This window comes from Micromys minutus (assembly GCF_963924665.1).
Source record: "Micromys minutus genome assembly, chromosome: 6".
Lineage (NCBI taxonomy): Eukaryota > Metazoa > Chordata > Mammalia > Rodentia > Muridae > Micromys > Micromys minutus.
This window is the reverse complement of record NC_137975.1, coordinates 79,654,234-79,670,348: the sequence shown is the minus strand read 5'-3', so window position 1 is coordinate 79,670,348 and position 16,115 is coordinate 79,654,234. Positions and strand designations below refer to the sequence as shown.

At 43.4% G+C, this 16,115-nt stretch overlaps 1 protein-coding gene across 2 annotated transcripts in view; it reads left to right on the top strand.

Moving 5' to 3' along the window:
* E2F3 (E2F transcription factor 3) overlaps positions 1-11,216 on the top strand; it is a gene marked incomplete at its 5' end in the record, with an annotated part of 73,700 nt that extends 62,484 nt beyond the window's left edge. The window contains 4 exons of one of the 2 annotated variants that reach the window (XM_080917583.1): positions 1,425-1,600; positions 4,684-4,793; positions 6,535-6,670; positions 7,675-11,216. In XM_080917583.1, coding sequence (XP_080773709.1) covers positions 1,425-1,600; positions 4,684-4,793; positions 6,535-6,670; positions 7,675-7,937 — 685 coding nt within the window. In that variant the 3' untranslated portion in view covers positions 7,938-11,216. Of the gene's footprint in view, positions 1-1,424; positions 1,601-4,678; positions 4,794-6,534; positions 6,671-7,674 lie in introns of both variants that reach the window. The other variant, XM_080917584.1, reaches the window with a different exon arrangement.
* Between the last annotated feature and the right edge of the window lie 4,899 nt (positions 11,217-16,115).

Genomic DNA, 16,115 nt, shown 5'->3' with positions numbered 1-16,115 from the left:
CTTTCCCCCTCAGAGTTATATGTAGAAAGTCGGGGTGAGGATGGAGTAAGTAGAGTGCTTGCCTATAAGGCATGAAGCCCAGAGGTCGGGCCCCAGCCCCACATGTACTGAGTACTGTGGTATTGAACAGCCCCAGTCAGAAGTTCACAGTCACCTTCCAGTACATGGGGAGTTTGAGGCCAGCCCAGGAAACGTGCAACCCTATCACAAAAAAAAAAAAAAAAAGAAAGAAAGAAAGAAAGAAAAGGCAAGCCTTTTAGCACAGACGTTTGCTGTTCAGATACTGATGGGTCTGTATTTGACTAGCATCAGTCAAGGTCATGGAGTTAAGTAGACACTCTGCAGTTATAATTTGGGAAGGAAGCTTTTAACCATCACACTTAATGTCTGTGCATATGTGTAACATGCAGATGCACACGTATGTCTCCGATACTGCATATGGGCCATCTGTGGATGGATATGAACAAACAGTCATGAAGTAGATTCCGCCCTCGTTCTAAGAGATTCACACAGATCCTCTGTCCGTGAGCACAAGACCTCAGTGTCTCTGGGATTCTGCAGAAGTGTGCACCAATGTGTCTGACTCTGCATGATAATGCCATTTGTGAGTCAAGGACAGGGCCATGCATTTTATAAGTACAGCGCTGAACTATTAAATCATATTAAAAGAGCCAAAACTGGTTGGCTGTTCTGAAGGAAATAATTTAAGGGTTGCCTCAAAATCCTGGCAACCTAGATTTAACCCCTGAAACATACCTTAAGGTAGGAGGAGAGACCCAGTTGTCCTTTGACCTCTGTACTCCCAACATAGCACAGTATATTCACACACTCCAAATAAGTGAGAAAAATGTGTAAATACAGGTCGAGGGCTGAGGGTGTGATTAGTGGTAGAACACTTGCCTATTAAAGATGGCCCTGGCTGAGTTCAGTTCTCAGTGCTGAAAAGCATCGAGTGGATTTCTAACTAGAGTTGAACAGGTTTAACCATATGTGTGTGTGTGTGTGTGTGTGTGTGTGTGTGTGTGTGTGTATTTGGAATCGGGGACAGCTCAGGGGCACACTTTGACCTGTTAACTACTGGTCTTTCTTCTTGCAGATGCCTAGCACACCTGTTCCGTTTGCCCCGGGGGATGATGTGTTAGGTGTTGGTGACAGAGAACCAGGTGTCTGTTTTCATTGTTGGAGACTCTGAACAATTAGACTTTTTTTTTTATGTAAGACCCTGAAAATAACTTTTCACCTGACTTGTGTGATGTGTGAAAACTATGTGACTGTATTTATGAAAACTATTTCTAAAGCTCTATTCTTAACACTCGTCGAACAAACAACACAATATGAGGGAGGGAGGTTCTTGAACCCTAGGACTGACTTTCCCCCCACCCTTTAGCTCCTGTAAAGCGCCATAATCTGTGTTTGGGTTCTAGGGGCTGCAGTCTGTCTGAGGATGGGGGCATGCTGGCCCAGTGTCAAGGCCTGTCCAAAGAAGTGACCGAGCTCAGTCAGGAAGAGAAGAAGTTAGATGAGCTGATCCAAAGCTGTACCCTGGACCTCAAACTGTTAACCGAGGATTCAGAGAATCAAAGATATCCTTTGTGCTGCGGTGGTCAGAGCCTTCTGTACTGTTGCCAGAGCTGACAGACTAACTTATTCACGAGGTAGATGGAAGTTACTCTGGCATCATGTAAACTATCAGCGTGTGTGTGTGTATGTGTGTGTGTGTGTGAGTGTGTGAGTGCCTGTGTGTGTGCCTGTGCGTGTGTGTGTGTGTGTGTGAGTGAGTGTGTGTGTGTGTCTGAGTGTGTGTGTGTGAGTGTGTGTGTGTGTGTGTGTGTGTGTGCGTGTGTGTGTGTGCCTGTGCGTGTGAACATGCATTCGTTTAATAACATACTTTTAGACTATGGTATCATCAGTGTTGATAGCCAGGTAAGAATCATTTTTTAAAGAATATTCGTGTATGGTTGGAACATATGAACACACTCTCATCATAAGAATACACTACTAAATGATTTTTTCAAGGTGCCTGTATCGGTATTGATGACAGCATTCAGCAGATTTGGCCTTGGCTTCCAGAGTTTTGGTGTGAGTTAGCTGTCACTGTTGGGTTCTCGACCTCTGTTTTCTGTTGGTTTGTTTGTAGCAGTTGGAATTTGCTAAGTCTCACTTGCTACAGTTGAAGATAGAAAAGTGAACTACATCTGTGTGTACTGGGACTGCTGTGGGGAAACTGAGTCCTGAGACAACCCCAAGGCCCTATCTCAAGAAAAAAACAAGAAAACAAAGAAGAAATTATAGTTTTCAAAGTTAGATGTGGTGTTACACATTTGTGACAGAGCATTTGAAAGACAGAATTATCAGGTTCAAAGCCAGCCTGGGCACCATAGTTAGATGTGATGGTATTTGCCGTTAGTGTTCCGGAGGCAGGGAGAGTTCCAGACCAGCCCTGTGTACATGATGGGATCTAGACCAGCCCTGTGTACATGATGAGTTCTAGACCAGCCCTGTGTACATGATGGGTTCTAGACCAGCCCTGTGTACATAATGGGTTCTAGACCAGCCCTGTGTGCATGATGGGTTCTAGACCAGCCCTGTGTACATAATGGGTTCTAGACCAGCCCTGTGTGCATGATGGGTTCTAGACCAGCCCTGTGTACATGGTGGGTTCTAGACCAGCCCTGTGTACATGGTGGGTTCTAGACCAGCCCTGTGTGCATGATGGGTTCTAGAGCAGCCCGTGTACATAATGAGTTCTAGACTAGCCCTGTGTACATGAGTTCTAGACTAGCTACACAGTGAGGTTCTCCTGTCTACCTTGTCTCAGAAAACTAAATGAAATTTTAAGAATAAAAAGAGCCCGGTGTGGTGGTGCAGTAGTCCCAGCTTGCAGGAGACAGGCAGGCAGATCTTTGTAAGTTTGAAGCCAGCCTGTTCTCCATAGCAAGTTTCAGGCCAGCCAGGGCTTCACAGTGAGGCTCTGTCTCTAAATAAACATAGTAAGTAGGTAAGTAAGGGGCTTGCCTCCAAGCATAAATCCCCGAGTCCGTCCGTGGCCCCACCTGGTGGAAGGAGAGAAGTAACTCCGGCAAATTTTCCTGACCTCAGAGCTCATACTGTGACGTGCGCTGTGGCACACACGCCCACTCATTCACATACCGAAGAAACAGACAGGTACTGGCATTTTTAAAGAAAGAAGTCAATAGTGGGGCTCTATAGTTCATTGTAGAATCAGAACTCCATTTTGGAAAAGCTGTGTGGTTACACGGGATTGGCAGCTGTCCTGAACGTGTGGCTTTTATTGCTGTCATTGTCATTCCTATTGACATTCTGGGACCACTAACCAAGAAACAGATTTCAGAGGGAGCCACATCAGAGGGAGCACTTCCCAGCTTGTAACTTAGAAAGTGTATATATGAGATTTATCTCAATCCTCATTCAGTTCCTGGTCTGGTACAACTTCTTCACAGATGTGTTGAAACTCTGCTTCCTGCAGCTTGTTGAGTAATTGTAGATGAGTTTGGATTTAGTAAGCTCTTGTCACATAGCCTTTTGACAGTGGGCTCAAGGTTTAAAGCCTGGTTATCAGTCTATATAGAATTCTCAGCAAACAGAAAACAACCATCCAGTGTTCCAGAAGGCTCCCGGTGGCTTCTTCGGTGGGCTAAGTGACGGCTTAAAGCCGAGAATCTTCCAAGAACATCTCACTTGTTCCTGCTTTAAGTGCTGAAATTTGTAGAAGAGTCAAAAAGGAGTTCTGACCTCCTCAGGCATCAGACAAGCACATGGTGCACATACGTGTGTGCAGTCAAATACTCGTACACTTTAATTGACTGCCACACTTGCTGTGATGCACACACACACAGTGAGAAGTAATTTTTAAAATACTGACTAGAAACACATGTTATATCAGAACTGTTCCTCTGTGTCGGTTATCAAGAGAAAGCCTTGTGTGTCTTTCCTGCTGAATGTCTGTCTGTAGCTGAGTTCGTGTGAGCGTGTTTGTCATCCAGTAAGTAACAGGAGTTGTTCAGTACTTGGGAGTAACTTCAGAGAGTCGTGAAATGTTAATTTATTCTTTTAGCAGTCATTGTGTCTTAAATTCATTCAGTTGCTGAGCACCTGGGAGCTGCTCACCTCCTTGGGACCCTGAAATGTTCTAGTGGTAATAATAACGAGGGTAATTTTTCTAACAGAATTAATGATGCTCCGCTCTCTCGGCCGTGTGTAACACAGCAGCCCAGGTGCACTCGTGAACAGGCTTTCCTGCCCGAGCAGTAGACTCCATCCTTCCCTGATGTGTTTACTCCTCATTCATTTGGTGTCCGCTGACACTTGCTATTAGCAAACAGAAGTAGCTGTGGTCTCAATTTTTGATAAGTAAATCTTATCTCCCCCGCCCCACTGCAACTTAGGGCCATCTGTCAATCAGGTTGATTGACAGGGCACTTCACTGCAGTTCATGGAATACCAGAACACAAGATTGGGGAGATAAAGGTTTCTTTTAGTCTTAAACATCAACCAGAAAGGAAGGGCCATGAGGAATCCATTTATTTGACAGTCCGAAAGGGAAGACATACCTGTTCTTACGTCGTGAGACCATGGGTAGGTTTTCTGTGTTGTCATGTCATTGTCATGGTAGCTTTCTCTGGCAACTGTGTGGAAGATGATTTCCTTAACGTCTTACGTTAGCTTATGTTACATATCAAGATATTCGAAAAATTAGTGGCCTTAAAGACCAAACTGTTATAGTTGTGAAAGCCCCTCCAGAAACAAGACTTGAAGTGCCTGAATCAGTAGAGGTAAGAAGACAGCGATGAGGTCCATCTGTAGAGAACTTTCCAGAAAGCCTGAACTGAAGTCACTGACTCATGGTTAAAGTCTAACCCTCCCAAGAACCTGATCATTCTTACCCATTTATTTCCCTTAACCTAAAGTTTAAAGGGGTTCGAAAGTTCTCAAAATATCTGGTTTTGATTTAGGAGAGTGTTCTGGTCACAGTGGCTTTGGTGCCCTGTCTGTCTTAAACTTAGCCTTTTTCACAATTTGTTATCTGGTGGTTGTGATCAGTTTTAACCACTTGAGAAATTTTGTTGATTGCTATGTGTACAGACAGTCCCCACTATGGGTAGAGCCCCAGAGGCTTTAGAAGTAGCTCTCTGACCTAGCCCATTTTAAGAATTCTTAAAAATCACTTGTAGCATGTTTACATTGAGAAAATTAAATGGGACTTTGGGGTAGTCAGTAGCTGAGGATATGCTAAGAAAGTAGGACGGTCGCTCTTGTAATTGCTTTCAGGTGTTTGATGAAACGAGCCTAGGCTGCAATTATAAGATAAAGATAAAGAAAAGAAAATACCTAGAATATTAGAATACCTAAATTATTAAAAACGTTAAATTTATAAGGTAAGTTTATTACCTTATACAATTACAGTGTTATGACCTAGATGAGGAGGGCTGTAAATATTACTGTGCCGGGCAAGCTGAAGAGATGGCTCAGGTTATATAGCGCAAGAAGCTATTTTCACATAAAAACATACCTTTAAATAATGCGCTAAAGAGACGGCTTAGTGGTTAGGAACCCTTGTTGCTCTGTGAGAGAACCCTGGTTCAATTCCCAGCAGCCATGTGGCAGGTCACAAACATCGCTGACAGACATGCAGGGAAAACACACAAATACATAAGGTAAGAATAATTCTTTTAAAGTAAAAGTAATAAAATTAAAGTAAGTCTTGGGCTAGAGCTGGCTTAGAGGAGAGGCTGCTCCTCCAGGGGACCCAGCACCCACACAGCAGCCCACAGACACCTCCCAGCCATTCTCAGAGGATCCAGTGCCTCTCAGCACCAACGGGCACACGAGCTGATGCATAAGGGTGCATTCAGGCAAAGCTCAAGTGCACATGCAAATGCATTCCAGGAAAGCCAGGGCTACACCAAGAAACTCTGTATCAAAAACAAGTAAATTTTTTTAAAACATCAATATGCTTTGTTTATTCTTTTACTCACTAAAGCCCCTGCCAATTTAAAATACTGTTTATAAATTGGATATTAAACTTAACATTAGAAAATCTTACTATGAGAAATTAATAGAAATGCATTGTTTGGAACATTTAACAGACCTTTAAATGATTTGTAAGAAAATATTATAGCTAAAGAAGACCTGGAAACACCCACTCACCCCCAAAATTATTTCTCTAGCAAGATTCAGCAAACAGTGTTCCAGGTTGTAGTTGTCTTTGGTGTTGTAAGCAACACAGTACCCATTTAGATTATTTGAGTGATAAACTCTACTACATGTTACTAAGTAATACGAAAATAGCCAGACGTAGTATAGGCAGCCTGAGAATGACCACAAAGTCTCTGTCCCAAAAAAACTTTATTTACAAAGCTGTATGGTGGCCTGGATTTTGCCTTCAGACTATAGTTGCTTGCTGGCCCCTGCTCTGGGAGAACTTCAGTACTGACAGACAAGCAGTGATGTCACCCTTGCGTTTCAGTTTTAGGTAAGATGTGCTTTGGTTTTCATTCTCTTTCTCGTTTCTAGAGCCTACAAATCCATTTGGCAAGTACCCAAGGGCCCATTGAGGTTTACTTGTGTCCAGAAGAGACGGAAACACACAGACCCATGAAAACAAATAACCAAGACCACAATGGGAATATCCCTAAGCCCACTTCCAAAGGTAAACAAAGATTTTACTTTGAGAAACGGTGTTTAAGAAGGAAGGCGTCGAGAAAGATCTTCTTTCAGGATCATATGGCTAACTCTTAACAAAATGCTTGGGTCCGCTGGACTGACACCATTACTAATAGGAGTCACAGGTAACCCATCAAACTTGCCAGAGTAACCGAAGTGCGGGTAGAACCAGTCAGTGGGCCGTTCACCACGGTAAAGGCCTAGTGTGAGAGGGTGACATGCTTGCCCTGTAGGAGGAGTCAGGAAAGTGGCTCTAGTCCGTTCTGAATTTGCTACTGGGTCTTGGGTATCGTCAGTTAGTTAACCATGAGATGGCCTGCATCTGTTAAAGCCTTTGTGTTCTGTGGAAGGGATGGGGAGAGAAGTTTCATCTTATCAGAACAGTTTTCGGAGGCATAATTATTAATCTGTAGACTGAAGTATTGATCTTGGTCAAAAGGATCCTCACCCCGGTGAAGACCCTGCAGGCTTTTGAAAGCAGAAAGCTTGTCCTTGGCATGCCAGACAATGGCTCAGTGAGGGGGGAGGCTGTAGACAGTCTTGGGGTATCAGCCATGCTTGGGGAGACATCTTGAAGGATGCTTCTGAAATTATTCGGGATGGAATTGAAAAGACAAGCCTTGGTTAGAATCTTGACCTCGCCTTCCTCTCTGGGGCAGCGAGGAGAGGCTGTCTGTATCAGAAAACGGCAGGGAAGTAGCTCACTTCTCCTTCCTCCTGCTGAAGAAAGGCTTTTGGGAGCTGCAACGTGGATTTAAAGATGCAGAAAACCTTTCTCCAGAAAAAAAATAATAATAAAAGTTGAAACATGAATAGACTAGAGCAAAACAGTCACTCCTCGTGCCTGTTAGCCTAACAGTCACCAGTGTCCTTGCGCAGCCCCCTGAGCTGAGGGGCAAAAACGTTCTTTCAGGAAACGTAGGTTATTTGTTTGTTTTATTTTCTCCTGACATTTTGCTCTCGTCCCCATCCCCCTTCTGTCCCTTACAGACTTGGCTTCTAACAACTCAGGACATAGCGACTGCTCGGTTTCTACAACAAACCTCTCTCCTCTGGCCTCCCCAGCCAACCTTTTACAGCAGACTGAGGACCAAATTCCTTCCAACCTTGAAGGCCCTTTTGTGAACTTACTGCCTCCCCTGCTCCAAGAGGACTATCTGCTGAGCCTGGGGGAGGAAGAGGGCATCAGTGATCTCTTCGATGCCTATGATTTAGAAAAGCTGCCCCTCGTGGAGGACTTCATGTGTAGTTGACTGGGCTTTGTACAAACTGTCCTTATAAACCAATATTTTTTTATCACGGAATCAGAACGTGTATCGCAGTGTTGTCCCTTCCTACCTTCTTCCTCCAAGAGTATCATGAAGTAAACTTCAGAACAAAGCTGACATTTTAACGAATTAATTTTCTTTTCTAAGCGCACAGTTGCAGGCTCCCTTGGGAAAGCCCTGCCTGGTCCCGGCTCCCAAATCTTCCTGACGAGTCAGCAAATGAGAAGATGTGCAATCAGGTGTCTCTCACCTGTCCCTTCCCCCCTCCTTCCTCCTTTCCTTGCGGACTGGCTTGCTGTGCCTAAAGGAAGGGCTGTGGATGGGTCCGGCCACCTGGGCCACTGGAGAACAGCACTCTCCCTTAACAGCATTTCAAGCCGTGCCTTCTCTGCAGAATGCATGTCTTTGTGAGTCTGCTAACATGGAATGGAATTCTGCCACAAATGCAAGCTTGAAGTCATGCAAAGGAATGACACGGATTTCTTCAGCTCTTAGGAATATTTAAATTACTCTTATAATCCAGTGTAAGCTATGGGCCGTGTGTCCCACTAGGAGGCTTGCAAGAGCCTCCACAGCCTTTTTTGGATGAAGAACTTGTGTGCGAGTACTCACTGCAGATACAGAGACTAGTAGAGTTCTGCTGCTCGAAGCTGTTGTGGATTTCCCTGTCTCCACACCCCTCTCCCACTTCCCCCATCCTGCGTATTTGTGAGTTTCCGGTTGATTACTTGCGACTTAGGAGTTCCTTGTGGGTTGTTTTAGAATTTTTATTTTTCTAGCTGCCATTGAAGCATTCCTGTGGCGCCCATCACTATTTTTCAATTGAATTGTTTACTTTAAAGCTTTTTTTTTTTTTTTTTTTTTTTTTTTTTGCAAATTTCTATTCCTTTGGCAGAGGGAGAGCACCTGTACTGATAAAAGCATCTGACCCTGTGTGACCTAAGGTCCACTAGCCTCTGCAAGAAGCGTCCTCTGTCTTGCTTCCTTTCCCAGGAGGGGAGCTTGGAGCAACAATAGCTCTGGAGCTCGCTGACTCGAGTGGCCCACAGTGAGGACCTGGGGCCAGATGATACAGCTGTCTCACGGAGCAGCGGGCGTGGATCCCTCCATCCTTGGGCTTCCCGGGCCCCTGCGACCGGGGAAAGGGCTCGAACGCCACACTCAGGGAGACCACTTCTCAGGATGCGGTCAGGTGGAGAGGCCCTAGGGAGAAAGACATCCCATGGTGTGAGTGGCATTCTATCAGGGACACTTCCTTAAGTCGGAACGAGGAACTCCCACTGTGTCTGGGGGTGGACTAGTTCTAGCCAGGATTCGTTCCCCCGTCCATTGTGAGTGGGCGAGTTTAGATTAAGGGAAGTCAGGAGACAGAAAATTCATTGCTAGAATGCCAGGGCGACTCCCTTGTTACTCCTCAGGAATGGTGTCCCCAACTGGAGGCTTTGTGATGACAAAGACCCTTCCAGTTAACTTCCAAGAATAGCGTTCCCACTGGCAGGTGGCAACGGCCATCTTGTCCTGGTGTTGAATATGGCATAGTACCTCAAATCCGTTCCTTGGATGCTAAGGGCTGCGGAAGTGAGTTAGTCATGAAAACTAACCTCCAGCTGAGCAGTGTGAAACACTATGTGCCTGGCCTGCCCAGGAGGCGTGTAGTAGGCACTCAACTCAAACACATTTGATAGAGTTGAAAATAATCCCTTGGGAAAACATTTTACTAAACCACAAGAACCCTGGCCAGTTTACTCTAGATAGATTTCCACAATATGCAAAGTGGTGGTGGTGGGGGTGGAGACAGAAGACACCGGCACTTTAAACTCTGTGTGTGGGTATGCGTGGTGTATGTTTGGGAAGAAAAATCAAAGGTGCAGACTATCTTCCTCTCTCTTCTTCAGCCTCCAGCCCCGGCCTCCTCCCCTCATACACTCTGGACTTGGTACAGAATAATCCATGTGGTCCGAGCTGAAGCACTGGGGTGGAGGTGGGCAGGGAGCTTCGTGTTAAGTGCCTACTGGAAATGCACTGTGGGGTTTTTTCCTGTATGGGAAACCGTTTATGCCAAGCTTCCCCCCTCCCCGCCCCGTGCCCTATATTTATCTCATCTGGCTAGCTGCCTCTGCTTCTGGCTTTGTGTAATTCTCCTTACCAGCTGCATAGGGCTGGGTTTCTTTCTCCAAAGTCTAATGACTGAACTCACCTGGCTCTAGGTTGTTGTGTGTTTGGTTGACTCTTCTTGTTGAAACTATTCGTATTGTAATGCCATATTTATTGTTTTAAAAAATGAAAGGAGTACTAATAAGTCTTCAAGAGTTCTTCCCTGCATAATAAGACTTTCTCCAGTTGAGGGGCTTGACTGGCGTATGTAGTGTGAGACGTCCATACTGTACTCTGTTTGCATCTAGGGTTTTCTTTGTAGTATCTGGCACACAACATGAGCACTACAGTGTTTTTTTGTTACTTTAAGTCCTGAGATGCAGGTTCCCCGGTACCATTGAGTTGCTGCTACTTTAAGCTCCCGTGCGGAATGGCTGAAAGTTACACGCGTGCGAACAGAGACGGCGTGAGCCTCAGAGTTAAACTGTAAAGGGCAACACAGAGCTGTTAAACAGTGTTAGGCGTGTTTGTGTACATAGCTGTTCTATTTAAGTCGATACGGTCCGTTCATCGCCATTGCTTTCCCAGTTTTGTACAGAGATAGCAGTTCATTTGTAAACACTGCCAGAGCATTTTCTAGCTGGTTTGTAATTTTTTTAAGACCGTCGCCTTGGGGTTTTTTGTGTTTTGTTTTGTTCTTGTTGTTGTTGCGCCGGTGACTCTTGTTTGCCTTTCTGTCGTCCGTGTGGCTCTGTCTGTAAATAGAGTTGCGGTATTTAAGCTTCAGCCTTCAGGAAAAACCAAGTAAGAATCCAAGCGTGCATGACAGGTTGTGTGTGTGAGGGGTCTGAGGAAGATGCCTTCTGGAGGACTGGGTGGCAGTTGGCAGGGTGTGGGAATGTCTTTCCTACGGGGTACATGCTTTTGTAAAAAGGAAGTGTTTCTCCCAACACTGGGAGTAGGCAAACTACTAATCAGTTTAGCTTTGTGTTGTATGCTAGTTAAAAAAATTAAATAAATAAATAAATAAATAGTGTAATATAATGTAAAAATAGACAAACAAACAAAAGCTTTTATGATGGATTTTGTAAATAGATTTGTTACAGGGTGACCTGTTCTAGCTGTGATCTTACCACTTCAAATGGATGTAATTTGAATAAATTTTGTATGGTAAAGGGTCAATAAAATGATTTTTTTTTAAAGAGTTCAGACTTGTGATAGATTTTCTTAGTGTTGCCCTAAGTTCTCATGGGATGGGGTGGTTATTTTTTCATGCAGGATAGTCTCTCTAGGTTGGCCTCAAACTTGCTATGTAGCTGAGCATGGCCTTGAATTCCAGATCCTTCTGCATCTACCTACTCAGTGCTGAGATTATAGGCCCATTGGGTACCACCATACTGGTTAGTTTTGTGTTGCTGGGGATTGAATTTAGGGCCTTGTGCATGCTCGGCAAGCACTCTACCACCATTTGCAGCATGTTCCCCTTTATACATAGGGTCTTACTATGTGGTCCAAGCCTACAGTGTATTTAGTCCTTCATTATATATGTCTTGGATTTTTTTTTTCTATGCTAGCACTCGTGTTTGTAATGGCCATATGCCATTCTAGCAATTAAGATTTTACTCGTTACCGAGGCAGTTTCTTATTTTGAGAAACGGTGAGGGAGCACAGGAGTTATGCCGGCAGCCATTTTTTAATGTGGTAAAATACACAACAAAACTTATCATTAGTGACTTCAGTTTGTTGTTCACAGGGCACAGCCATATCTCTCCGGTTCTTAAACAGCTAGTCATCCCAGAAGGAAACCTATAGGAACTAAGCAGCTACTTCCTTTCCTTCTTCCTTAACACTGGTGGAAACTGCTAGTCCATTCCACTGCCGAGGGTTGCCTGTCTGACTATTTCTTATAATGGAATAAGGCTCATCCATTTAGTAGCATGGCCAATGTCTCATTCCTTTTTATGCCAGAATAATAATAGTCCATCGTATGGATATGGCTCAATGTATTTATCCATAAGTTCATGCATAGTTGGGTTGTTTCCAACGACTAGAATTCTAGACACTATCTTGAGTGCTCTGATAAATGTTACGAGTATTTTCAAATCATGTGTGAGTTAACTCATGCTGCCTCCTCTTCTACCTTCGAGCATAAGTGCTATAACGTTTTCTGTCTGGCTCACTGTGATGGCCTCAGTTCCTTGAGTAGTGCCTACATGGACTAAACTCCTCATAAATAATTAAAAGTTCTTATTTGTTTTCAAGACAAGGTTTCTCTGTGTAGTCCTGGTCATCCTGGAACTCATTCTGTTGACCAGGTTGGCTTCAAACTCAGATAGGCCTGTTTTTCTTCCAAGTACTGGAAGTAGAGGTGTACACCATCACCATCCAACAAATGCAAGTTCTGAATTTGCACATTTAAACTGTGTTTTTTTTTTTAAAAAAAAAAAAAAAAAAAAAAAAAGGTAGGCTGGAGTGATGGCTTAGTAGTTAAGAGCACTGACTGCTCTTCCAGAGATCCTGAGTAATAACCATCCATAATGAGATCTGATGCCCTCTTCTGGTGTGTCTGAAGACAGCTACAGTGTCCTCATATATAAAAGAAATAATTTTTTTAATGTCATCAGTTTGAAATTTTTTGTTTTGCTTTTGCTTTTTTGTTGTTGTCTGTGTATTACTGTTTCTCAACTTGGACATGACTGCTGTGTTCTCGTTGGTATAATTTTTTTACATTTTATTTTGTTCTGTGTAGAGTCATGTTCATCCAGAGCTTAGGACCCGACTTTTCTGTCATCCAGCATGGCTGCTGTCCTAGCCAAGGAAACCTGTATATTTGATCAGTGGGTCATCAAGTCTACAATCAAGCCAATGACTGAAGCATAACAAAACAAATTTTTTTTCTCTCTCAGCAGTCTCCTGATACAAAGCTGACAAATTAAAGAATTTCTCATCCACAAAAACAGCTGGGAAGTTTAGATAGATGAATCTGAGTCCAATCACATAGGGTTGAGTTATGTAGAAACATGGACTGAAGACAAGAATCTGTAAGTGTTTCAACCATGTTTGGCTATTATATAGGAATGATGTCTGGTGAGGAAAAACTGAACATTAGCCTTAATAAGATCTAGAATTAGCATAAAAGGGCCATAAAGTATAGGCAGGAAAAGACATGCCGAGTCTGATAATACGAGTTGTATTCCTATGACCCACAAGGTGGGAAGAGAAAACTGACTTCTGTAAGATGCCCTCTGACCTCACATCATAAATAATAAATAAATGGAAATAAGTAAATATATATTTTTTAAAGATAGCAGGTAGGGTAATTAACAGAAATTTTGTATTCACTCCTCAGGGTAAGTAGTTTGGTTGTTCAGTTGTGCTCTGAATGAACAGGATGTGGTCGTTTTTTATCAGGTACTGTTTTCAGTGCCAGAGTTGACAGGGATGGAGGAGGGTAGTTATAATTCCCACATTCAGATGCTCAGGTCAGAGAAGGAACTTCACTAAGAGAAGCAAATGCGGATCTTTTCACATCTTTCTTTCTAAAGCCATTTGTGGAAGATGCAGAACAGATAGAGGCAGAAGCAAAAACAAAGGATCCAATCCTATCACTGAGGAGCTCTACAAAGCACCTGATGAAGGGAGGGTTGGGGTGGTGCCCAGTCTCAGGCCTGTGTGTCTGGATGTGGGAGTGCTTGCTTGGAGAAGATGCCCAGATAGACACAATCCAAACTACTAAACCAAACTAGTCCTTTGTCTGCAAGGTAAGGTGGCCTCACCCTGTGTCTCAACTATAGTGTTGATATGAAGACAATAGCGAGATTCAGTCGTAAATCCACGTGGTTTGAATAGGACATGTTCCCTGCCTGCTCATACTCAACACGTGGTCTCTAACTGGTGTCACAGTGTGACCCTACATAAGTAGGTTGTGGAACATTAAAATTTTTTACGACTTTATTTAAAAAGAATACAGACATATAAAGATTATTAAAAACATTTTAGCATAAATATGAATATATTTTTCACAGTACTTGATTTTTTTTAAAGGTTTGATAATATGCATTGAAATCTTACTATTTACAAAGATCATAAAGTACATGTAAAACAAAACGTAACATGGAAATAGTCAAAGTATTTGGTATGTAAATATTAAACATAATAATTTTTAACTACCAAAAATTACCACAAGGTTATCTTCTTAGCTCTTGAGTTATTAATGGTTTAAGGTCTAGGTGTAATGCACTCTGAGAGGGTGCTACACACTTTTTTTTTTCTAAGAAACACTGAGGCTTCCACTTTTTGGCTTTTTTTTTTTTTTTTTTTTTTTTTTTTTTTTGAGCTTCATAGTCTGTGAGTTGTTTTCTTGGGTTTTCAGAGCTTTCTGAGGCTAGTATCCAATTATCAGTGACTGCATATTGTGTGGATGGGGAGAGTACAGGAGCCTTTGGAAACCAGAGGCATTGAATTCCCTGGAGCTGGAGTTGCAGGCAGTTAGTTGGATGGATGCTGGGAACTGAACATGGGTCCTCTACACAAGTAATCTGTGTTTCTACCCACTGAGTCATCTCTCTCCAGCATAGGTTGTGGAAGTGAGTCACTGGTGGTGCACCTAGAGAGTACTGCCGCATCCTGTCTACTCTGACTGCAGTTTATGGTTTTAAAGCTCTATGCATTCCCTGCCATACTGGACCACATCCCCCTGAATGGCAAGACAAAATAAAGCCTTATTTGTGCTTTCTCGGGTATTTGGTCACCACAATTAGAAAAATTACTGATGAGGTTGTCTATCTGTCAGTGACCTACAAAAACTCCTGAACTGACTAATTAGAATCAGACTGAAATCAGATCTGAATAAATGTCTGCAGATAGCTTCCAGATCTACTGATACTGCTTATGATGTGAGCAGAAATTCTGCAATTACATAACAGGTTTCTAGGTTAGTCTCTTCTACCAGCAAAAGGGAATTAAGCTCTTGGAACCCAGAAGAACTACATTTATTTAATCAAGCCTCAAGTTCTGGAGTAAGAAGGTGTTCTAGAACTTTCTGCCAGGAGACATTATAAGAAGACTCAGGCTAAGAAAGGAAAGGTGGTAGCAGTGCATGGACAGAAGGAAAGAAGAAGCAGGTGACTGGACAGCCAAGCACAGAGAAAGATAAGAAACTGTCAATATCTTCAACCCCAGCCAGGAAGTCCAGGCCATGGCCACAAAATCAGCCTGGAGGGTACAGACAGCCCTGCAATGTCAGGCTGGGAGTCCTAGACAGAACATGGTGTGCCTGACTTTGGTTTCGGGCTAGCATTGGAAAAGGCAATGTTCTCAGGTCGTGAAGTGCTACAGCAGGGAGCCATCTCCAGAGGACAATGAGCCTTGTTTGGACTGAGCTACTCTGGAGACCTAGAAATAAAGAATAATCACAAGTCGGAAAAGCTGAGCATATCATGTAGCAAGATCTAGTAAGCCAACCAGAGATTCTTGTTGATGGAAGAAGAATTAGACATAGACAAAAGGCTGCTCACTAAGCTCTGAGCCCAAGGTCTACCAGATGTCTAGATTCTGCATCGTCTCTCCCCCTTCCCTCCAATGGGTAGGGTTTTGCTGGATAAAATCTAAATGCACTGAGCCAGCCAGGCAAAGAACCCCATGCCTTCATTTCTCCATCAAGTACAGCACTGTTTCATTCTTCCCACTCTGACACACTGGAAATGGGTTTCTTCACTTGAGCGTCTGTATCATACACGGGACGCACATGCTCTGGAGAAGGAAGACTGGAGCAAATGATTTTCTACTGGGGCAGTAGTGGCTGCTGCTTGACCGTGGTGCTGAAAGACAGTGCAGTGGTAAAGGGTTTGGATAAGGTCCCCTGACACATGCTTGACCTGCCAGATCTTATGACCATACACCACCAACATTCCAGCCGCTCCCCAGTCCTCACAGATTGCAACGTAAAGGGGGCCAGAAAGAAGTTTCTCCAATGTCCACTTTTCCAATTCCACTGTTTTTTTTTTTTATTACTTTCACTTTATTTTTAAATCTTTGCCATTGCTCTTTCATCTGATTTTACTTTGTTAT